This window comes from Emydura macquarii, unplaced genomic scaffold (assembly GCF_026122565.2).
Source record: "Emydura macquarii macquarii isolate MOO-44397 ecotype Brisbane River unplaced genomic scaffold, CSIRO-AGI_Emac_v2 contig_2199, whole genome shotgun sequence".
In the NCBI taxonomy this organism is placed as follows: domain Eukaryota; kingdom Metazoa; phylum Chordata; order Testudines; family Chelidae; genus Emydura; species Emydura macquarii.
The window spans coordinates 3,726,342-3,751,835 of record NW_027132336.1 but is presented as its reverse complement, the minus strand read 5'-3'; the positions used below and the strand labels follow the sequence as shown (position 1 = coordinate 3,751,835).

Sequence of the window (25,494 nt, the reverse complement as noted above, 5' to 3'; positions counted from 1 at the left end):
TCACATGCACAACTGCAAAATGGGAAATAACTGGCTAGGGAGCAGTAGTCTAGAGAAGTATTTGGGGTATATTTGGGGATCACAAATTGTATTTGGCGCTCACAAATTGAATATGAGTCAGCAGTATGATATAGTTGTGAAAAAGGCTAATATAATTCTTGAGTATATTAATAGGAGTGTTATATGCAAGACTTAGGAGGTAATTTTTCCACTCTACTTGGCACTGGTGAGGCTCCAGCTGGCATACTGTGTCCAGTTCTGGGCACCACACTTTAGGAAAGATGTGGCTAAATTGGAGAGTTCCCAGAGGAAAGCAACAAAAGCGATAAAAGCATTAGATAACTTGACCTATGAGGAAAGGTTAAAAAAACTAGGCATGTTTAGTCTTGAAAAAAGAAGACTGAAGGAGGATCTAGTAACAGTCTTCAAATATGTTAAGGGCTGTTATAAAGAGAACAGTGATCAATTGTTCTCCATGTCCACTGAAGCTAGGACAAATATAATAGGCTTAATCTACAGCAATTATAAGAATAGTTAAGTATTGGAATAGGTTTTGAAGGAGGTTTGTAGAATCCCTGTCAATGGAGGTTTTTAAGAATGGGTTAGACAAACACCTGCCACGGGTGATATAGGTATAGTTTCTTCTTCCTCAGAGTGGGGGGATGGACTAAATGGTTTCTCAAGGTCTCTTCTAGCCCTACATTTCTATGATTGCATCAGCTGGGAGATGGACGAGGCGACCTAATAGGTCTCTTCCATCTCTAATTTCTACAACTCTACTCTTCAGATATTTGTAGACTGTCATATTCTGTTCCTTGACCCTTTATTTATAATCTAGGCTATACTTAGTTTAGTATATTTCCTCTTGAAAATGAAAATCCAATGCATTATAAGGCCTTTTTCTTTATAATCTGAGATTCCACCAATACTGCAAGATCTTGGGAGGTCCCAGCCACGCTTACGGTAAATCTACATTGAAGCTGGGTGTGTAATTTGTAACTCATGTAGACCTATCCATGCTAGTTCTCTAAATATGGAAGTGAAGCTGTCACGGTGTGGGATTCAGCAGCAGCTACACAAGCAAGTACATACACAGGTCAGATGGGCTGGTGCAGCCCACACTGAAGCCTGCAGCTCTGCGTTCTCACTGTTATTTTTAGCAAACTCTCTTGAGTACAGCTAGCATGGGAATGTCTACTGGAGCACCCAGAGCTGCAATGTAAACATACTCTAACTGAACGATTATGTTATCTGTGGGGTGCTGATCCCCCAAAAAATCAGTCTGGTTTTGGTGAACTACATTTCCCTCTCATCCATGATATGTTGATTTAGAGGTAAGCGCCTCAGTAAGAAGTCCTTAAAAACATTTTTGAACAAAATAAGGATGGGGGAAATGGAGACTCTCTGATTATGAGAGATAAATCAAAAGGAAAACCCAAGAGCCTTGCCTGGTTCCAGACACTAAAGAGGTCTAGTTAGCATAATCTATAATGAGGGATTGATTTAACCATTCAATATCTTGTTGGAACAACTTGGCTATTTTAAAGGGGAAGAAAGAATTGCCTTAATTTGGACTTTTTTTTAAAAAAGCAAACATTCAGCAGATCTTGTTCCTTTCCTAGACAAGAAAGAATCAAAATGGTAACTGAGGAAAGCCTGATAACACCTGAATCTCTCACAGGCTCCTGATCCAGTTCTGGCCATTTTCGTCTGCTTAATTCGATAGTGTTTCATAACAGGGTATTTTCCTACTTTGCAGATCTGCTTGGCATTTCTGGATTTGTATGCCATTTTTACAAGTGAAGCCAGAATTCAGATGTTTTACACACTTTCATCATTTGACAGCTTGTCATTTTTACACATTATTATCTTAATTTTTAAGTTAAAATATCGACACTACTTTGGCAGTATATATGACTAGAAGATGTATTATTTCACATAGGACATGGAGAAACAAAATGTTATAAAACAACATAAGCAATCAGGTGCAAGCCCTGTAAATATCTTATTACGACCATACAGAAAAGAAATATTATTTCTTTCCTCATATCAGTAAGCAAATGGGCAGAAGCACCCTTCAGACTATGCCTTTTGACTTTTGCAGGAAGTCACACAAACATGTATGTATATATTCCAGTGACTACATCACATTTACATACCATTTCTATGATCTCATTTTACCAAAAGTTAAATGACTATATAATAGCTCTGCAAAAGAGCTGACAACTATTTCACAGGAACAAAAGAGAGATTTCCTGCCAAATATTTTGAAGACCTGTGCACAAGTGAAAGGTGCAATAGAGAAAATGTGCTTTATTATATTCACCTTTCTTTTGCTTTTCCTTGTCCTCTGTTTCAGGTTTGGTTGCCATAACTTCAAATAAGGTCTTTAAGATGCTTCGCAAATCACTGGCATAGTTTGTCTGCAGCTGGTCAGCCACACCTAATGGGTTGTGGAAATGCATAACGCCATTATTATCTGAACATTACCAAAGAAAATTCATCCTCTAAATATGAGCAATGCTGTTATTAATGATTCTATGTTTAAAAAGAATAGGGAACACCTGTAGTTCATAATGGTAATAAAATTAAGATCATAGTTGAAAATTTTATTTTTTTTAAAAGAAATTAGATTAAACTACAATATTAGTCAAAACTTTTTTGTCTCAATAAGTACATGCAATCTGATATGCAGTATCTTTAGTGTACTTTTGTCATCATAATATTGTGAGATTCTTTAAATACAAATTGCATTATTACAAAGCTAGAAATAGTTATGATAACAAATTACAAGATACAAGTTACAAAACAAGGATTACTACTACCAAAGGACTATACCTATCAGTCACCCCCTTCAGGAATTTTTTCCATTGGGGTCTTGGGACAGCACTGGGAAGAGGAAACTCTATGAGGATGAAGAACCTGCATAACCAAACTCCTCCTTAACAGCTGCTCTGTGCAAGCAGACACCTGCCTCTGCTAGAGCGGTTTGCAGGCTGAGGCTGTAAATTACAATCTTGCAACCATATCATATCTATCAGTGCTACATCCTACATTTTCGTGCATACCAATTTCATAATACACACACAAAGAGAGCAAGATGAATAAAATTCACATTCATAACAAACAAAGGGAGCTCTCATACCTGAGATGCAGACAAAGAGTCGATGAATAAGGTCATTGCTGCCATGAAATCGTGATCTGATCTTTTCTCTGGTAGCAATTTTAGCTGCCTGCAAGGCAAGCTGGATTTCCTCCGGATCAATGTCATCAGATGAAGAAGAGCTGGTCATTAAACTGCTGCAGGGGACAAAATGTAAGGAAGAAAGGTAACTTAGATCCTCACTTTGTCTTTTGGAGATTTACTGGCCTCCTAAAGGATGTCTTGCTGAAGCAATGCTCTTACCACAAAACAGAACAAATAACTGTAAATTCTAGTTGCCCCTTCTGTACCAAGCCTATTCAATTACTATGAGGGCCAATTTTCATCCTAGGGCATATTTATGAAAGCACATTTAACCAGAAAGCCATTTGTATTTTATTGGACTCCCCTTTGTTACTATGAAGTGGCAGTAGTCAATCCAGAGTTCAGGTCAGTTTCCATTATAAGCCCAGTTCTGGGTACCATCCCACCCCCCAAAAAAATCCACAAAAGAATATTAGCCTTAAAACGGGAAAGATAGATCTGGTGCCAGCTTAGAATTTTTCTATCAATTTTGAACTTATTTGGAACAGGAGGGGTTCTGAATTATGAAGACCCTAAAACAGAGGTTCACCAGAATCCAAAACCAATCATTGTAGTTTTAATTGCCATTTTGCAGGAGAAAATAAAGGGAAACTACTCAATTGTAGTTTCTTTAGTAAAGGTCTAGCACACAAGATCTAGATTAGTCCATCACACCCTAATTTTAGAAGTTATTGAGATGTTAAATTGTTATCTCAGAATGGCTCATCAGCTCCAATGAGCTTATAATAGGCCAACAAGTGGCCTCTGGAGACTTAAACCTTCATTTAAAAGAAAAAAAAAAGTTAGTCCCTGGTTGTTTCTTCTTATGGAGACAGAGCTCAAAATATAAACCAATCCCTAAGGGTGGCTTCCCAGTGGAAATAGGACAATTTCTCCACCAAAATTGAAGTTAATCAAACAAGCTATTATTTAAAAAGGTGGTGGTCACCAGAGTTAGAATATCCAACACTTGTTTCCCCCTCCATCAGAGCTTTGAAACAGAGTGGGCTGCAATTAAAATTGAATTCATCTAATCGCAGGAAAGGAAAGATGCTTCCCTCTACTCTACTACCCTGAGAAACATAGAAACTAAAACTAATTGCCCCATCCATACCAAAGATACTCATCTCATCAGAAACTAGGAAAATCTAGAATACTTCACTCAAAATCATGCAGCGGTTTTGCTAATTCCAGCCTTCTTTCCCGTTATATATACAGCACAGAAAAAAAAGTCCACTTTCCAAGTTATTAAAAATAGCATGCTGAAGGCAGTAATTTCCTACTTCACATTAGGGGCCAATCCTATAAGATGTTCAGCATCTTGCAGGATCAGTCCCCACTAATGTATGCACAAACCAATTATTCAAGTGACCGATAAATAGTTCATGCATTTATTGAGATGATTTCAAACCAATTCTCTGTGGGGCACAGTTTTGATATTTCCCCTGTGAGTAGCGGGCGCTCAAAAATGTAATACTGTATACATTAGTCTGTGGAATTCTGAATATCCTACTAAAAGTCTTTGATCTGAAGATAACACAATTTGCAGCTTAATTATAAAAGGAACACAGGTGGAAAAATGAGTGGTTGGGATCACCAAGAATGCAGAATTAAGGTAGTTTAGGTACTTTAACTATGATTTTCCATACTATTAAATATTCAGGTTTGTTGCAAGTTTAACCTTAAGCTTAAATTTCCTGTTTTTTTTCATGTTTGTTAATTACAATGGTCTTGTAAGAAGTTTTTACACTCAAACTTCATGTCATTTTAATGTCTTTTTTGCCTTGAGATTAGGAATAGTGAAGATAATCAAACTTGAATGAGAGTTCTCTCTCTCTCACACACACATCTCCATGATTCTCAGGAGTGAAAGAGTAAGAAGTGCTCACCCCAGTGTCCTGGTCAGATTCTAAGATGGATAACCAGGTTTTACCCACATAAGTTCCTCCTACAATTTCAAATGGATGCAATTTTATTCACTTCTTATTCCAAATTAGTAACAGCTCTGTGGTGCGCTGTCATGTTCTACTATGTAACTGAATTTCTGTTGTGGGTGGAGATTCCTGATTACAAAGTATGAAAAGTACTTTGGAATTCTGGGATGAAACACTCTATATAATTATGATAGATAGATAGACTGATATAAACTATATATAATTATTTACAGGAAGACGAAGTATTTAGCCCTCAGGATTCCTTGCACTGTTCAAAGAAAAGTGGACTTTCCAGAATAATATAAAATATGGTGTTAATCAGTTCTGCATTAAAATGGAACAGTTTGCCTTTATCATGATGATCAAGCTATATTTACACAGCAACACCCTAAAAATAAAGAAGAATTGATGCAAATAAAATAATGTATTGAAATAAAGGACTGACAGGTCACATTTTATTTTAAAACATTATATTTTAAAAAAAATTTAACCAGGGAATAGTATATAGAGATGCTTTGAAAGTCAAAGACATAGTAGGGAAAAAGACATGGTTTCAGAGAAAATGATCCACTGGCGATTAGAGATACATCTTTTCTTATAGCAGTGGTTGTGTCAAAACAGATACCAGACACTGTAGGTTTTTAAAGGATCGTATAGAAAATTCATCTGAACATTGCAGAGGTTTAAATATTGGACAGCTATATCTTCACCATAATTTCAATACTGGATCAGGAAGGTTTTGAGATTCTAATGGGAACCCCGTCCTTATACGCTTACCTGACTAATAAAGGTAACTTTGATTTAAAAATGATCTTTATCAATTGAAAGCAGGTGTGTAGAAGGCATTTTAAAAAAAATGTTATCAGATTGGCCTTGCTATGGGATGGTTCAGTGCAGGTACTTGTAAGAACAGGCTGTTATTTGCACTGATAGTAAATAAATACTATGTTCTGAAGTAATTAGAGAGGTGTTCCCTCATTTAGTCAGAGTCTCAGTTAAGGAGAAACCTAGTTCCTCTGTCAATAGATTTTAAAATGAAAATAATTTAATAAATATAGACAGAAAACCAAAAATGACAAGGAGTTTCTCTTATTAAATGTGTATCACACAAACCCTCAATCTATTTTGATTAAAAAAACTAGGATGGTATAAAAATCTCATGCCACACATTAAATGGATTACAAACTAGTTAACTGATAGGTCTCAAAAAGTAATTGTAAATGCAGACTCATTGAGCAGGTGTGTTTCTAGTGGGGTTGTGCAGGGATTAGTTCTTGAAGTTTGTAGATAACACAAATTGGGGGAGTGGTAAATGAAGAGGACAAATCACTGATACAGAGTAATCTGGATCACTTGGTAAGATGGCTGAAAGCAAACAATACATGTTTTAACATGTATACATCTAAGAACAAAGTATGTAGGTCATATTTACATTATGGGGTAACTCTATCCTGGGAAGCTATGACTCTGAAAGAGATTTGGGGATGGTAGTGGATAACCAACTACACATGAGCTCCCAGTGTGATGCTGTGGCCAAAGAGGATAATACAATCCTAAAATGCATAAACAGGAATCTCGAGTAGGAGTAGAGAGGTTATTATACCTGGTCTGACCACTGCTGGAATACTGTGTCCAGTTTTGGTGTCCACAATTCAAGGAGGATGTTGATAAATTTGAGAGGGTTGAGAGAAGAGCCACGAGAATGATTATAAAATATGTTTTTGGTGACGGATTCAAAAAGCTCAATCTATTTAGTTTAAAGAGAAAGTTAAGGTGAGAGTTTATTACAGTCTATATGTACCTATGTGGGGAACAAATATTTAATAATGGGCTCCTCAATCTAGCAGAGGAAGGTATAGCACAATCCAATGGCTAGAAGCTGAAGCTAGACAAATCAAGACTAGAAATAAGGCATAAATTTTAACTATAAGAGTAATTAACCAATGGAAAAATTTACCAAAGGACATGGTGGATTCTCCATGATTGGCAATTTTTAAATTAAGATTTGATGTTTTTCTCAAAGATATGCTATAGAAATTATTTTGGGGAAGTTCTATGGCTTGTGTTATACAGGAAGTAAGATTAGATTATCACAATGGTCCCTTCTTGCCTTGGAATCTATGAATTGTACATCCATCCTGTTTTTCTTTACATCGTAAAAATATGGCACAAGTTAACATATTTGAAGGTAATTATCAGGAAGGGAGAGTTTGTCAAAGATTGGTCGTGTGCAAGGAAATTGCTTAGTCATTGTACCAGCTCCTCAGATGGAGACACAGTGAATCAGCATATTATCTAAACAGACTGGTGTTTATCCAGTACATTTTAAAATGGCATACCATTTATCATGTTTCGGAGTAAGCTATTTAGGGTACTCTAAAGCCAGTTACTACCATCCAGAATGAAATGTTGGTTTTTTGTTTGTATAGGTTTAGGTATTCTGAGATACTCAGAACATTTTAATATAATGCTACTTTTCACCTGAGGATCTCAAGGTACTTTAAAAATATTAATGAATTAAGCTTTAAAACACCCATGTGTGCCAGCAAACTAGTATTTTTCATATTTTACGAAAGGGGAAAGGAACAGAAAGGTTAAGACCACCGTTTTTAAAAGTGGCTACTAATTTTTGGGGCCCATCTTGAGATACCCAAAGCCTTTGTTTCAGATGAGCTGGGCACCCATGCCTCTAACTGAAATCAGTGGGAGCTGCGACTTTTCAGCACTTCTGAAAACCAAGGCATAAAAATCTTCAAATGAGCATCCAAAAAAGGAATGATTCAAAGTTAGTTAACATTTGAAAATTTTAAGTGACTTGCCTGATTCCACAGTTGGTCATCAGCAGAATGGACATCAGTAACCACTAGCTCATGTACCTTTCACATAAAAGCTCCCTGTCCGATTGCTTTTTCTAGCAGTGCTGATTTCATTAATGTGAAATCATCTCTGAACTGAATGCAGAGTATACCAGATTAACCCTTCTAACGAAGTTCAACCATCTGACCAAAGTTCAATCATCACATCTTAAAGAGGTACTAATTACACAATGATAGTAAGTACAAAGAATTTTTAAAAAGCCAATAAGGCAAAAATGCCATTGTGTGGAACACAGCACATAATGAGAAATCAATTGTTTCTGGATTTCAGCAGAGAGTTATATAAGCTTTACATTTATATTACACAAGAACAATTAGGTCTCTGAAAAGTTGATTAAGAAAAGCAGGAGGCAGTGCATATCCTACTATGTACAATTCAATAATTTCCTCAGTTCTGAAAAGTAAGAAAATTCCCCTCTTATTTTCTGGTTTCAGGCAATGTCTTTAATTATGACTCTACATTTCATATAGAGATTTCAGCACATTGTCAGTGTTAGTTTAATAAATCTAAATCAAATGGGCTTCAATTCCAGCAAGACAGGTTGCTCTTAGACATTCAATCAATATGGCTAAGGATTTGGAGGCTCCACGGCAACACTACAAATATCAGCCAGAAAAGTATTATATAGAACTGAGTGATTATTCTTCCCGTATAAATAATTTTAAACTACTTGTGAACTGGGCACTTCTATTGGATGTTTTGGGAAATGCTATCAGGCAGTGTGAGTATAGGTCCTAAGAAGCAGTATGTGACATTTCACAACAAAATTTGAAATGTGAAAATTTCCACCTTCTGTTGTAAATTCAAAATTAGTTTAACTTTGAAAAATGTGTTCATTAAACAGGTACTATTTTGATGTGGAGGTTAGCTTATTTTGAAGCAGACATTTGTCTCATTTTAAAACCAAGAGATGACACGTTTTGCAGTCAAGTGATTCTGTCAGAATTCACAAAAAAAGTGACATTTCAGACGTGTGGAAATGAGCTAAAGCACATTGTAGAAAAAATTGCAAAAAACGTTTTCCATAATTACATACATTTTCAGCTTCAAGGAATAATCTTAACACTGCTGTATGTCATGCTGGAAATTGAAAAAAGAATCAGTCACTTCTTAGTTCTGGGATATATTCCATCAAAAAAGACTACAGGTCCAATTTTCAGCTGGTGTAAATCAATGTAGCTCCTTTGACTTCTGTGGAGTTATGCCAATTTATATTACTCAAGGCTCTGGCCCTACGTTAACAATCCCTATACTTACATGGTTAAAAACTGAAATATCAGGAAATATAAGATTGTATATATCTGGCTCATGAATATGCATTATGACACAGTCCTTAATTACACACCTACATACCATTTCTCAATATTATATCATGCATTCTATTCTCCCACTTTAGAGATCTATGTTTGTCTCTTGTAATAATTTTCTTTTTATACCTAAACTAATTGCTTTGTCATAAGGGTCCAGTATATCTTTGACTTTGAGTGGGATTTTCAAAAATGGCTATGTAATTTAGGAGTACAAGTCCCATTGAAATTTGTGTGCTTTTTGGAAATTCCACTCATTGACTTTTTATATAAGGTCTCTTCTGTAAGTTATTATTCTCATATAATGTTTATATTGCATTAGCATCTAAAGGCCTCAACCAGGTCTGGGCCCCAATGTGTGACGGATTGATATTAAATGACAGTCCCTGACCCAAAGTGCTTACTGTCTAAAACACAACACATGACAAGTGGATGAAACAAAAAGTGATCACGAGACATATGGAAGATGAGATAACAAAACAATATGATGTGTGCAATTCTTAGCCAAGTAGAATCAGGTAATCACAGCTTGCCATTATGGTCACAGTTTCCTCTGTGCATTATGGAGGAGGTGAGATTTGAGAAAGGACTTGAAGAAGGTGGATTTTGGCTGGAAACTTTTTCCACATGGGAGACAGCACAAAGATATTTCTGGGAGCAGTGGTACATTCTATAAGGCATGTCTTTCAATCATTTTCTCAGAATGGATGTACACATGGCACTAAAAAGATACATGTTTATTTAAGGTTGCAGAAAAACGGTATGATATTTTGTATTATTTGAGAAATTGCATGAAATCATTTCATTAAAGACTGTATCTTAAAACATGCACACCTGGGGCTAGATTTAAGGCTGATTCTGAAACCTTTAATTTGGCATTTGCTATCTTGAGTTTTTAACAATAAAACTAACAACCCAAGTTTTTTCCCTATAGAATTTCCTAGGAAGTTTCTATTATTTTTAATGAAAAATATTTTAAAAGGTGAAAAAATCCCATAAAACGGATCTCCACACCCTAGGCCTTCAAAGCTTTATTTGGGTTTTCAAAAAAATGCAAACATGTAAATTACATAATTTGAAACTTTTTGATTAGACACCACAAGAATGACTAAAGCCTTGCCGAGACCTAAAGAAGAGCTCTGTGTGGCTTGAAATCTTGTCTCTCTCAGCAACAGAAGTTGGTCCAATAAAAGATATTATCTCATACACCATGTCTCTCTAAAGCCTTGGGGGTGCTATGGTAATACACATAAATAACTAATAATGCTTTGTCCTGCATACTTTAGGTAATCTGCCAGAAACCATTTTTTCCTGTGAACCTTCTGAGTTCTGCAGCTGGGCAGGACAATTTTGCACACATTACAATAGCTGCTGGAGTTCTTCTTCAGCCTTTTCACCCCCAGTAGAGCTGAGACAATAGATTAGTATGCATGTTAACTAATTCCATTAGTTAATTCCAAAACTTTGTATAATTTACTGCATACAAATCATCACCTAACCTTCCCCAGCCTAACACATACAGATCTCTGAAAATAAAGAACAACCTCCACTGCACACCTGAGCAGCATCACAGCTGTCCCCACTGGTTGCAGAATTCTTCCTCCATCACTTTTACTGTTCAAAGAGCATAGCTGTTGAAGCAAGGGCTCATGAAGCTTATTGCTAAAGAGACCTGATGTGAAAAATTCTTCTCTCACAGTAAATACTTTATATAGACACTCTTCCTATAGAAAGCCAACGGATGAAAAAATAACTTTCTAAAAAATTACAAAACATCAGTGTTGGTTTCTACCAGAGTTTTTATGTCAATAGAGACTTGCAGGACATCATATTTAATATTTTGTTAAATTTTTTCTGAAATTTAAATAAAAAGAAAAATTGGAAAAATAAAGATATTGCATATTTGGAAAAAAATTAGCTGGGAATATAAAACCTAAAACATGTGAATTTACATTCAAGTGTTTTTTGTTTCCATTGTGACAAACTATCTTCCAGCAGTTTCTCACTTGGTCAAACATGCACTCAAGGCTCTCAGAAATATTCAGTCACTTTGGGAAAAGATACTACAGCACAAAAAAGCTCTAAATTGCAAAAAACAATCCTTAACTTGAAGAATATTAAAAAAAGGTATTATAAGCATCTTTGAGGGTGGTAGGAAATAGTGTGTTGAGAGCATCAGCCCAGGAGTCTGCTGGAGATATATATATATGGGTTTTGATTTTGAACCCTCACTCCCATACTGGAAGGATCTGAGAGCACTAAGGATACAATGCATGCTTAAGGAGAAGACTGAATTTCATATTGTTCTTCAGCCATGTCTTCTGACACATGGAACTACGTTGACCAGCACAATAAATAGAAGTATAATAGTTGACTCCAAAAGAAGCTATCCAGTCATAACTCTCTGTGAGACAGACAGAAATAGAGACTGAGAAGCAGAAATGAATAATACTTTTTCCACCTAAAGGAACTATAAAGGCTAAAGAAATTCATTAGCATGAAGTTTTCACACCCCACTATTTCCCAAAATCAGTTCTCCTAATAAATAAATAAATAAATAAAAAAGAACAACCTGCTGAAGTCAACTGTAAAACTCACAGAGCCTAGCTGAGTGCCTGAGGAACAGTGTATCCAATCATAGGAGTCAGCATTGCTAAAAGCTGACTAAAGTATTAAAAAGTGCCTTAAATTTTTAATTAAAAAAAAAAAAAAAAAAAAAAGCTCTCTCTCAATTTTTCATGCAATACTAGGAGTGGGAAATTCTCTTTTTTAAACATAATTAGTGATTTTACATGACATCTTCCCATTGCCAAGAACTCTGCTAACGTTGCAATTATTGTAGTGAATGAGTTAATTTTGTATAATCTTAAAATCCCCAAACAACATGCTATTTTAAGTTTTTTTGAAAAAAAGCAATTTGCACTATATAAAATCATTTTCTGGAATCTAATAATTTATGTGCTATTAATAGAACAGGAAATGCCAAGTGGCACTCAACAATGTTTTTACATCTTAAAAATGGTAAATAAGGTCAAATTTACTGCCAAAAGCTGGGACTGAATGACAGAGTATGGATCACTCAATATTTACCCTGTTAATTCTCTCTGAAGCATCTGGCATGGCCATTGCTAGAAGAGAGGATATTGGGCTATCTGAACCATTGATCTGACCTAGTAGGGCCATTCTTATGTTCTAAATTACTAAAGTGTGAACTGAAAATCAAAGGTGAGCTAAGCAGAAGAAGAAGAAGAAATTATCTCCAGTAAGCAAGGATGAAATTAGCCTTGTGCAGAAGGCCTTGAATCCTCTTCTGAGGATTAAAGGACATGGATAACTGCTCAAAGATCTGCATCAAAGAGAAAAGGTCCATCCTACCCTCAGATAGTACTTACTCCTGTGTCTACGACACTCCTTTTCTGTATTTATTGGGACAGGAAGGCATGTTGGTGCAAACATATGGCTCATGACTGATACTTATCTCCCACCCTGAATTCTCTTCTCTGTAACTACTGTAATTGCAAGGTGTAGTTGTGGGGAATGAAAGTAGAGACAAAAAATTTCTGCCACACATTCTCTTTTCTTCAGATTTTTCTGGCTTATATCAATGTGCACATGCTAGCCAGAATATGGCCCCAGTAATGACACATTTTGGTGTTGCTAACAACTTAGTTAATACAAATACAGTGCCTAGTAACTGTGGGAGCAAGTACATTGCTAAAGGTTCGAAAGGCAGAACCATCAGTGTGGACAACACTAAATTGAGATCCCAAAAAGGAGCTGAATTCCTGATAGGCAGAAACAATCTATAGAGACCTGTCATGAACCTGGTCACAATTGAGTGAGTGAAAATAGTCTTATCTATGAGAGAATGAAATCTGAAATGGCTGCCAGATACACCCTAATGGGGCTACTGGCCAGACCTGATTCCTTAAGATGCAAGAGATAGTCCAGAATTGTTTGAATCTTAGTCTGAGCTGGGGATATACATTATGAGAGGTTACCCAGATGCAGAAACTCTTCTACTTACTCAGGTAAGTAGCTCTTCTGGGAGGTTTTCAGCTATTAAGGAACACATTCTGGACTGCTGCCGAACAATGTACCTACTCTGCATTTAACAATTGTAGAACCATGCCATGAGAAGCAACACTTGGTGCAGCTCCTGAATATGATTCAGTGGTACGAGGTCTCTGGTGATTGGTAATGGCAAGAGGCCCTGAGTGGACAGTTTTTGGAGAGACGAATACGAGGTCTGCCTTCGCCAGGTTGGAGCTGGAAGGATCATTCTGCCAGGATCTTGCTTGAACTTGAGGATGGCTCTGGGAATCAGGGCTACTAGTGGGTACTCCTACAGTAGACCGATGTTCTGTGGAAACAGGAAAGCATCTGATATTGATCCAGGGAAGTGCTCCTTGCAGAACAGAACTGTGGACACTTTGTGTTCTGTCGAATTGTAAACAGATCCATAGATGGAAAACTCCCTCTGCAGAACACCCAATCTTGAATGTTCACAAGAGACCATTGGTGGTTGAAACTGAAGGACCTGCTCAAACAATCCACCAGGCTATTGCGAACCCTTGGCAAGTGAGATGCCCTGAGAGTGATCAAGCTCTGAATGCACAAATTGCACAACTTGACTGCCCCCTGACAGAGCCTATCATATCTAAGGCCCCCTTGCTTATTCACATAAAATAACACTGTGGCGTTGTCAGTGACTATCTAGAAGTTTTCCCCTGCATGTGAGGCAGGAACTGCTGATATACACAGAATACTGCACACAACTTGAATACATTTATGTGTAATCTGGCCCCATGGGTAGTCCAGATAAACTCCCTATCCCGTGGCCCATCTGTAACCAAAGTCATGGAAGGGAGAGGGAGAGAGAAGGGAACTCCCTTGCACACATTGTTTTGGCTCATCCACCAGGTCAGAGATGACAAGACCCCATCTGGGATGTATATTAACCTGTCTAGATGGTGAATCTGAGTCCAATAGATTGACTTGAGCCATGCCTGCAGTGTTCTGACGTGCAGCCTAGCATGACGAGTCACATATTTACATGCAGCCAAGTGACCTCCGTTACCAGAGCCTTGTCAGTTGGTGAGTAGGATGCATGAAAGGGAGGCAAAAAAGATAGTTCCTGAGGCTGTTTCTGTGGTAGCTGGTCAAGCTGCTGCTCCTGAGCAGACTGAGGTATGTACTGACCTTGAGAGTCTAAGGCTGATTGGTATGAACAGCCACAGGTCTCTTTGGCAGGAGACAGCTCCCTCTTGGGAGATCTACTGGGATGAGGTATCAGTGATGTAGATCTGAATGCTAGAGGCCTTCCCCAGGGCATCCAATCGGGCCATTGAGGGGGCTGATACAGTACCAGGCCCCAGATGTAGTATTAGATCGGTATATAAAGCATTAAATTACTTTAAAAAAAAGAAAATACATATTTCTATAAGTCATGTAAAGTGCAGGTCCATTAGCAGTTTTTGGAAAGCTCTGACAAAATGTGGCTTAATTGGAAAAAATAGATCTGAAAGGTTACTGATAAGATACAGGGTTTATTCAAGGACTTTTCTTCCTAAAATTATAGATGGTTTCAAACCAGTTAAAAGTTGTTCTGTAATGAACTTGTAGTAACCCCTTAACCTTTATCTGAAAGAAGGAGGTCCAGTCATAAATCTTGTCTGCTCCAGGCCTAAGGAAAGGGTTAAATCCAACTGCCCAAAACTGGTTCTTAGCTAAAGTTAGCAATTGGCAATTACATCACTTCTTTGTTATAAAGTATAAGAAAGTGAGCTTTTAAAGGGTTCATTACTAGTGTTCAGCTGTCCAAGTTGGTGCCAGCCAGCAAGCATTTGAGCAACCTGGGCTAGTCCTGTTGTAACTACCTGATCATTGCTTATAATTGTATGTTATGGGTGTAATGTATGTTTAGACATTTAAAGCACATTTGAAGCTACTGTATAAATACCATTTGGCCTTTGAATTTAATAAAGGAATTTATGGTTAACTTAATGTCTGGTGGTATCCTGCATGAACCATAATGCCAACACCAGGCATGTCTGGCCTAAGCAGTCCAATTCCTGGCTGAGTTTGTCTCAAACTTTTAGCTTTAGAATCTCCTGTGCCAAGTGACACATGAGGCAATCCATTTTTCCCACTGCTGTCCAGGTCAAGATGTTTGATTCCATTGTAAGTTGTCTCCATGATGGCAACATCCTTTTCAATTGTCCTGCAATAGGTCATTCTTTGTCCGCTGCATCTTCTCTTCCCTCCACATGGGAATCAGTCTAAGACATACTTTTGCCATCGGGTAGCCTGATGGCATTGCCAAACCACTAACTGTTGCTGTCTGATTATTGAATCTGTTGATCCGTGTACTCAACACTTCCACATTGATTACACAATCTCTCCAATGAATTTCCAAGAGTTTTTTTAAACAACACTGGTAGAATGCATCCAGCTTCCTGTTGTGTATTTCCATCATCTGTTGCATTTCCAAGGCATACAGTAGTGTCAAAAGGATAAGAGTATCATACAATTTCATTTTAGTGAGTAGATATATCCTTTTGCTCTTCCAAATGTTTGACAAATGGGAAAATAATCCTCTGGCTTTGCTGATTCTTGCCTTGACCTGGCCATTGGAAGATATAATGTTTACAGGACAGACAAAGTCATCAACTGTTTCACTCTTCTCCATCAATCACACATCTGCCAGTGTTGACAGCACTGTGTCTTGTCTCCGTGATCTTGGTCTTCAGTGTTATAATACAAGTCTCACTTTGGCCTCTTCTGCTCATAAAGAATCTTTTCAGTCCATCCAAGCTGGTATCCAGTATTACTATATCATCTGTAAAAACTAAGTGTTGCAACTCTCTCTTTCCCAAACAATAGCCATGGCCTTAGCAGCAGCCATCATTCTTCTCATCACAAAGTCTACGAAGAAGAGAAGTGGGGATAGTATGCAACTTTGCCTTACACCAGTAAGGATCATAATCATTCCGTGTCTCTGCTCTCTGTCCTGAGGCAGCACGCAGATTTATCGTACAATGCTTTCATCAAATCATCTTTGCTCGAATTTCATAGTGTCTCAGAATCTTCCAGAGGGCTTTTTTGTGAACACTATCAAACACTTCCATAAAATCAAGGAAGTTAAAAACCATGTTCTGCTGGTATTCTATTTCTAAGCCTTTCTCAATAAGCCTTCTCAAGGTGAAAACCTGGTCTGAACACTACCTACTGGATTGAAATCCAGTTTGTTCTTCCCTGAGTATTTTATCAATAGCAGTTTTCATCTTATTCAAAATGATAATGCAAAACACTTTTCCAGGTGCAGATAGACACGTCCCCTTTTCAGTTATCATAAAGAAGATGGTCCTCCCTTTTAGGGATTTTGCAGATAACACCTTCTCCAATATTCAGGAGAGATCTCCTTTTCCTAAACCATTCTGTACAACCTGCAGATGTAATTCACCATCCACCCCAGCTTTTAACATTTCAGCATTTATCTTACCATAGTCTGGAACTTAAACACTCTTCAGATTTGTAGCCTTAGTTACTTCCTCAGAAGTGATTATTTTTAGTGATATAGGTAAGTCTGCTATTTCTTCATATCTCTCAGTATATGCTAGTGGTTCTGACTGGTTATGAATAACCTGGAAATATTCCATCCAATGGGATCTCTGTCTTTCCTCTATGTTTAAAACTGTACCATTTTGAGCCTTCACAATGGCTTGAGAATTGTGATGTCAGTTGCTTAGATACTAGAAAAATTTTTTAGAATCCTTTCTCTTGTATGCTTCCTCAGCTTCTCTTACTTTATTTTCCATCCATTCTCCCTCACCACTTCTGGCTGATCTTTTAACATCCTTGTCTTTTTGCCCACATAGTCTTGTTGCAACATAGCTTTTGCTTTTACTGATGTCTCGTTCTTGTTGAATTCTCTTCTTTAATTATTCCTCTCTTTAACAAACCTCCATATATTTGGTTAGAATCATTCTTCTTTCTCAGATCTTCTCACCCCCACTGTAGTCCTGGCTGCATCCACACTTGCTTCTTTGATAAACTGGCATTGTTCCTCTATGTAATCCATTGGTGTCTTTACCTCTTCAAATCTATTGCTAAAATCTGCTGGATTACTAATTTACTATATCATGCACACCCTCTGCCTTGCATATGTTACCTTCTTTAGATTTATTTTGACTGTCTCAATAACAAGATGGTGATCACTTCTTATGTCAGCTCTTGTATACACTATGGCTTACAACAGTGATCTTCTCCTGTGCCTACTGATGGCAACTGGTCAAGCCATCACTTGATCTCCATGTCTATGTTTTTCCTTTTGTGGAAATAATGTACCCCCAATGCAAAGATTGTATAGGCTTCAGAATTCGCCAAAATGTTCCCAATTGTCAGTCTGTCCTGGGATGCCATGTCTGCCCATAATGTGCTCATATCCAGTATTATCATCACAAACCTGTGCATTTATATCTATCATGAGGATAACAATGTCAGATTTATTGATCTTGCTGAGAATGCCCTGCAATCTTTCATAGGAACAGTCTTTGACCTGTTTGTTGCTATTGTTCGGTGGTGCATAATACTGAACAACTGTGACTTTTGCATGGTTCATCACAAAGCAATCAGCCAATATTCTTGAGTTTACAGGTTCCCATTCCTTCAGAGCTTAATAGCTTCCTTGCTCACTATTTAAACTATGCCTTCCTGGTGCCTGTCATCCCCTCTTCCAGAATATAAAACAATAACGCCTTCCAACAATAATTTTCCTTGTCTGGTCCACCTCATCTCACTCAGTACAAGTATACTTAAAGGAAAGATTTTCATTTCTCTGCTAACTTGTATCAGTCTGCTTGTGCTCCAAATAGATCTAACATTTCAACACCAATTTTTGTCTTAACCTTTGCTGTAAAGATACCCCGTTTCTAACGAAGAACTTCCTGGCAGCTCTGCTTCTTCATCCCCATAGTGTCAGTTGAATTTGCTGGTTGACCATACTATGCTATCTTATATCCACCAGACTGTGTTTCTCCACAGTTGCTTGGATTTGGAAATCTGTGATAGACTCATCTTGTCTCTGGGTTGTTTCTGTAACAGAAAGCATTTTTACATGAACAGGTAGTTAACCTGACTCATAACCCCCTACCAGGAGAGCCAGTGGACTGCCTTTAGTCTGGTTCATATCCTCCGACACTGTATGGCTAGAGTGGCCCTGCCATGATTTCTATACCCTCCAGCATAATTCTTAGAGTCATCAGAGCATGCAAACCTTCCTGCCACTTCAAGTGCAGTCCCTGGAGAAAGGGTCTTCTCAAACCCATGCTGGTGAATATGGGAATGGGATCAGGAGGAAGCTCTGGACTCCTGGTATCGAGCCACCTGAGGGCCTATCTCAGAATCTGACAAAGAATCGAAGAATTCTGAGATCCAAGGTGGCACAGTATCAGGAGGGGTCCTCAGTGATTGAGATCTAGATCTGAGTTGGGGACGTGGCATTAGGGGAAGCACAGCTTCCTACCTGCTTGTACTGACTGGCATGAAAAAGCAAATACTGGACCAGAAGAGGCAGAAGGAGTCGGTACTGAGCCCAAAGCTTGTGGCCTGACAATAGAGTATTCCTGTGCTGATGATCTTGGCAGCTGCACTGGAGCTGGACAATGGTCTTCACCCTGAAGCAATAGAGATGAGGGTTGTGACAAGGATAATAAGTCCATAGCCACAGCACAGACTTCTGGCATAGTCGGTGCAGCTGTCCTGCAGTGATCAGGAGTAACTGCTCCTTTGTAGCTGAAGAGGTAACCAGTCTCGATGGTCTCTTGAGAGGGCACCAGAATGATTCAGCTATCTCTGTACTTGGGAGCAGCGAGCCCAAAGGTGGACTCTACTCTCAGTACCGGTACTAGTATTGTATAGGAATCCTGCACTCTGGCCTTTGAAGAGCCCAATACCAACTTATTCTTATGTTTCTGAGGCCAGAAATGCTCCAATGACTTCAGCCTCAAAGAAGATGGTCCTGGATCTCCAGCAGTGCCTTTCTGCGGACAAAGCAGGGAGAGCACTTTGGGAAGGAGTCAAAGAACCTCCCTTGGATGACCGAGGGAATTCCAACTCCGGTCTAAGGTAATGAAGACATTCATTCCTCACCTTCTTTGTCCTGGTCTTGAAACCATGACAAATGGAGCAGCTATCACTAATGTTACCCTCTTCAAAAACTCTTGAGACAACATGTATGAGGGTCTCTGACAAACATAGGCTTTCCGCAGCTGAAGCAAGGTTTGAAACCTGGGGACCTTGGCCTAGGCTCCCCCAGTAATGGACGGGTCTGGAGGCTCTCCTGACTGGAAAAAAATGACTAAGAACTAAAATGTGAAATAAAATAAAAATAAAGAAATAAAATAAAGATTTGTAAGTGTCAAACGATGAAAGTCAAATGACAAAAGAGTACCACTAGCCATAAGTGAGCAGATAAGTTTTCTGTACATGGGGAACTCAAATGCTGCAAGCACAGGCAATAAGTAGGAATGGAAGGAGGGGAAGTTCTGCCCTTTATACCCTCGCTTCAAAGCACAAGAAGCTTGGCAGTGCGCAAGGCCACCCACACAGGTAGTGCAATGGAAAACATTCTGACACCTGGATGCACACACACCTATGGTATAATGGACTGATGCATGCACTTGAAGAACAAGAAGACCTTTGCCCTTGTTTAAGATTCTTGTATATTTTTTGTTTTGACTATTTCATTTAGTTTAGATAGAAAAGAAAAAAAAATTACATTTAGGGATGATTGTTCTATTTCTACCATATTGAGCATTTTAAGGCCTGCATTTCTTCAATATGAAGTCTAACATTAAAAAAGGTAAGAACAAAAAATCCTACAAGCTGAAGTTTTACCCTCACATTATAACTTTGCTAAAATAGTTATAAATTCACAATACACATCTCAGTATCTCTGTTGGTAACAATTCTATCTCACTCATTCAGGGCACTGAAGACACAATGCTAAACATTCGAAGAATATAATCTGCCTACAAACAAACTGTGGAATTTTTTAGGTGACATACAGAAGATTAGAAAATGTAGCACCCTTTGGAGGTTTTATTTGTGTCTCATGGGGCTCCACTACTAGTTTGTGAAAACTGGCATTGATAACCCGGAGAGTCATGAAACACATCAAGAAGATTGCTGGTTATGAAAAACCAGAAACATCTGTTACAGTCACAGATGTCTTGTGGACTAAGATCATCAGATAAAGCTGGAAGACCTGATCAACTCTGATCTCTTTTGTTTGTACCACTCCACAGGGAATAGTCAGAAGATATGGTAATAAAGTAGTAAAGTAAAACATCATATAATACATTGTATTATACCAGTGCTTCCCAAACAATGGGCCCAGGGAAGATTCTAGATGGGTCACGGAGCCCTAGGCAAACATTCCCTTCTCCTGGCCCAGTGTGGAGGGGAGGCCCTTGGAGGTGAGGGAGCTTAGAGAGCAACCCACCCTGCAGGAATGGCTCCTGTCCCACAGGGCTGGGACTGGCTCTTTGCTCTGGGTGTTACAGCCTGGCACACATGGTCACAGTGCCTCTCAGGTTATGCCCATCAGGTCAGCTGCAGCCACTGCTGCAAGGTGAGTGGGGTTGGGCTCGCTCTCCAAACCCATCCCTCACCCACACCCTGAGGCCCCCCGCTCTGTACCTGGCCAGGATTAGGGTTGTGGTGCCGGGGCGGAGGGTGCATATATGAAATGGCATGTTCCTAAAAAGACAAACTACAGTTGGTGGGTCATCTTAGTAAAACGTTTGGGAACCACTGTATTATACTAATATATGTTGTTATACCAACAGCATGTGAATGAGTAACCCATATCAAATACCCAGCCTCACAGAGCTTAAAACATGTACAGACAATCTGTAATCAAACATCTTCTGGCAGGAATGTTAACAGCTTTAGATGAAAAACAGAACAGTTGCATGTTCTGATTTTTTCTTAAACACAATCCCTTCCTCCCTCCCTCCCTCAGGTACGCTAATTTAGATCTTTATTTTCATGACTCTAGCATCCAAAGCTTTATATACAGAGTAGTTAGCAGCAGCCTTTATAAATTCTGAACATTCTTTTCAGAAACGAGAGCAGGAAAAGGGAAAAAAATAATCTGTGGTTACCCAGTGACCAAAATGTGGTATTCCCAAACAAAAGCCTACATTAAGATAGAGTTAGTGTTGTACTGCCAATACATATACCTTAAAGAATCATAATCATAACCTTATTGGAATAATATGGTTAAAAAACTAAATACGAAAGTGAGGAAATTTGTAGTAGAGCTTAATCAAGTAACTGACCCATCCCTATATAGCTAATCACCCAAATGTATATACCTGAAACATCTTTACTCCCCACATATTATAGCCTTCAGCATTTCCAGTAGAAGCCACTACTTCTACTATACCATCAGTTTACATATTAACACTATAGCCATCCATCCACTTCATATGAGCCACCTTGTCAATCACAAAGCCGCTACCAATTCACCCTCCTTTCATGAACCAGCCTTATAAATTCTCACCTTTTTCTCTTCATGTACTGCCCAAAGATGACCTTGTGTCTCCTTGTCCCACATTCCCACAAATACATGTTTGTTCAGCACATGCATCCACGTTGGTAGTCAGGCATTTACTCAAACTGTCAAAAATATACAATTGTATCTTTCCTGGGTATATGGCTGGTTTCATCATTTTACATTAATGATTTAGTAACAAGAACTGGAGATCTTGCCCTAATTAGCATTCTCCCCTCCCCCATCTATAAAGAATTCAGCATCTGGTTTTGATATTAATATTCATAGCTGTTTGAATAACTGCAATGCCCATTAAAAGTCTGAAATCCAGCGTCCCATTGACCTCAGTGGGTTTTGGATCAGGTGTATAGATGTGAACATTCTAAAGGAAAGAAGATTCACCTTGCACTCAAAACACAGCATTAATTTTCCAGAAAAGTTAGTGGTGAAGTGCTGCAATATGGAGGATTTGATTTACTTAGTACACTTAAGATACTAACCCACAAAGTTAGGATCTAGGAAGACTGGAATAGTCAAGTAATTAAACTAGAACATCCCCTCTGTATTGTTATTATTTTCAAAAGAGTTGTCTGGGGCTTTAGGGAAAAATAATCTAAAACAGAGATATTTAATGGAGGGACATATTTCTCTGAAAAAAAAATAGTGTTAGTCTGCTGGAGAAGGCAACAATTTTATTATTAAAACGCCCAAAATGATTATTTCCTGTTAGTCCACAATTTTCTTTCTTCCCATCTGAGTAGCTGAATCACAGAGCATCACTGACAGGGAGCTTTATCTCTTTTCATTCTAAGGGAAATGTGCTGTGTGAGCAGTCATTACAGAAATGGAAACTAGGGAAAAGGATTTTGTACTTCTAAAACGAAGAAGTGGACTGTAGCACATACTTTAACCAGGCACACGGACTGTTACTAATTCATTAATATATCTTCCTCACTTACATTTTTTTAAAATTGATGAGGCCTACACTTAGCTAAATAGAGCAACCTTGTGCTTCCACTGTCGTCACCCTTGCATTCCCTCCCCGATTCCCCACCATGTGTTCTACACCCACCCACTTCATTTTTACTAGAGCTCCAATCCTGTAAAGCACTTAAACTCATGCTTAACTTTAAGCATGAGTAGTCCCATTAATTTATCTTCAATTTAAACATATGTGTAAGGTGCTTATGAGGATCTAGCCCAATAACTTGAATGTATGCTGAGTGCTGAGAAAGGAAGGGACTTCTGCAAACAAAATTTAATTTTAAAAGCTACTGATTTTCATAGCTGAGTAAAAAAAATACTTCTGAAATCTAAATGGATTAGATTCATGCATTACACTTTATTTCTTTAACAATATAAAAAAGTTCTTCAATGTATGTACGTACATTTATAGAAAAAGAAGAAGAGAAAAGGAAAAGAAAGTAAAAGGAAACATACTTTTTCACTGAATCTATGGGTCTGCATACATAGTTGACCAAATTCTGTTATCTGTCCTACTGATGTAAATCTTTGTAATTCCAATGAAGTCAAAGGTGTTGTTCCAAATTTACACTGGTGTAACTAAGATAAAAAATGTGCCTCCTGGTGGGAAACTGCATGATACATAGACCCCTATGAAACCCCAAAGAAAATGAAATATGTTTATTCCCTATTGATAAATTTGACTAGTGATTTTGACTGCCTCAATTTTTGGGTGCTTAACTTGGCACAATTTGCAGAGGACCAATTTCCTGAGCACACAGCCTTCTGAAAACTCGGCCCTTGCAGGCTGTATAAACTGGGCAGGTTTGGTGGAGGTATGAAACATTATCAGTCACTTTGAAATTTTTGACTTACAGATATGTCATGAAGGGCACATTATGCAATAAATACACTTACCATAAATATCTAGTGTTAGTGGTAAATTCCTCAGTTACTATTAAAGTTCAGATGTGATTGCGCATAAAAGGTTTAGCTGTTGACATCATTATAAAGTGCTAGGAAACATCCACTATGGTATTATTCTGATAGTGCCAAAAAGGTGTATGGAGCACTGGCTGGAAAAAAGACAAGACCAGGACAGCAGGGAGTGTGATGATTCAATGCATCTTCTGAGCAGCTTTCTTCAACAGATTCCACTGAGGCCCAACTAGAATTCAAAGTTCACCTCCCCACCCAGCAAAAATTCTGAAGGAAAGCAGGTTATTCTTCCCTGGAATCAAGGGTCCAGGCTTATGCAAGGAGGTGAAATTTACTCCTCTCTGTACCATCTTTGATTAATCTAGCCCTAAAAGTTTAAGTAGAGGGCATTTTAGAGCACAGGCTCATCTTCAGGTGCAAGGGTGGTAGTGGTGGTGGTGGTGGGGAGTTGTATGTGCATATTCATCTTCTCCTCCACTGCAAAATGAGAAACACTGAAGTATGTAGGGTTCCAGGTTTAATTCTGAAAATGTTTCAATTCCATGGCAGATGTGGTAGCTAGAAAGTTTTCCTTACTACTTTTTAGTATCAGTATCAGTTAGCCTACTATAATCTGCAAGGATTATCACAGCAGCATGAAGAAATTGATGTTCAAATAGTAAATACTTCCTTTTTCCTCTGTCTCACAGATAAATAACATTAAAAAGCTATTTAGAATTAAATCTAATCTGTTGTGCTCTAGGAGATGCATCTCTTGCTCTAAAGCGTTTGACAAGCCTAAGGAGGATACATTAATGAACTGTTGCCAAATAAAATTTGAAACTACACTGCAAAAATGCATACATGAAATAATGCCACAAACTTAAATAAGAAAAGGGAAACAAGTAATGAATGTGGCTCTTTTTTTCAGGGGTTCATGTAAATGTATTTTTAAATTTTAATCCACATTAGTTCTCACCATCTGAACTTTGATTTTAGTGTAGAGTTCAAAGTGAAACCCCAAAAATAAATAGTTCAACCTACCAAATTTCTCCTGTGTTGGCATCAAAACAACTCAATGTGGGGAAGAGTGCAATACCTTTACTCACAATTAATAGTACCTTAACACCACAAACATTCCCACTGAAGACAACAGGACTATTTGTGGAAGAAGATAATGTACAAAGCAATACCATAGTCTGGAGCCCTTTGAATGATTTCAATGCAAATCTCACAAAGCAGAATGGATAAGCTCAGAACTGGGCTCAGGTTTGCTGAAAGCATCATGAACCTTAGCAAACTCTCCCATTAATGTGGTTTAAATTGTAAATTTGTAACAACATCCTATAGCAAGCACATTTAACATGGTTTGGGATTACACTGGACAAAATAAATCTTCAGAATTCTATGCTAATAGGTGATATTCATTGCCTTCCACATATAATAGTAAATAATGTATTTTGATTCCTATTTACATTTTTATTAAAAGCGATTAGAGAAAACAGCAAAAATTTAAAAATTTAGATCACAAACACATTTAAGAATAAAGAAGGGAAAAGGAATCAATACAAGTGCCAAAAATAATAAAAATACATGAGGGGTACAACTCAACAAGAATTCAAGAGTCCAATAACGTAACAGAGCAAAGATAAGAGAATGTAAAAAGCTAGTTGAGAGAATGAAACAAAGATTGCAGAATTTAGGAAA

General features: G+C 38.0%; 1 protein-coding gene across 3 annotated transcripts in view; it reads right to left on the bottom strand.

Annotated features, from left to right (window-relative positions):
- Window positions 1–25,494, bottom strand: part of ZFYVE28 (zinc finger FYVE-type containing 28) — a 288,745-nt gene that overhangs the window by 27,559 nt on the left and 235,692 nt on the right. For all 3 annotated transcript variants that reach the window (XM_067558929.1, XM_067558931.1, XM_067558930.1), the window contains 2 exons: window positions 3,146–3,300; window positions 2,327–2,443 (listed from right to left, as the gene is read on the bottom strand). In XM_067558929.1, the coding sequence (XP_067415030.1) occupies window positions 2,327–2,443; window positions 3,146–3,300 (272 nt within the window). The remainder of the gene's footprint in view (window positions 1–2,326; window positions 2,444–3,145; window positions 3,301–25,494) is intronic.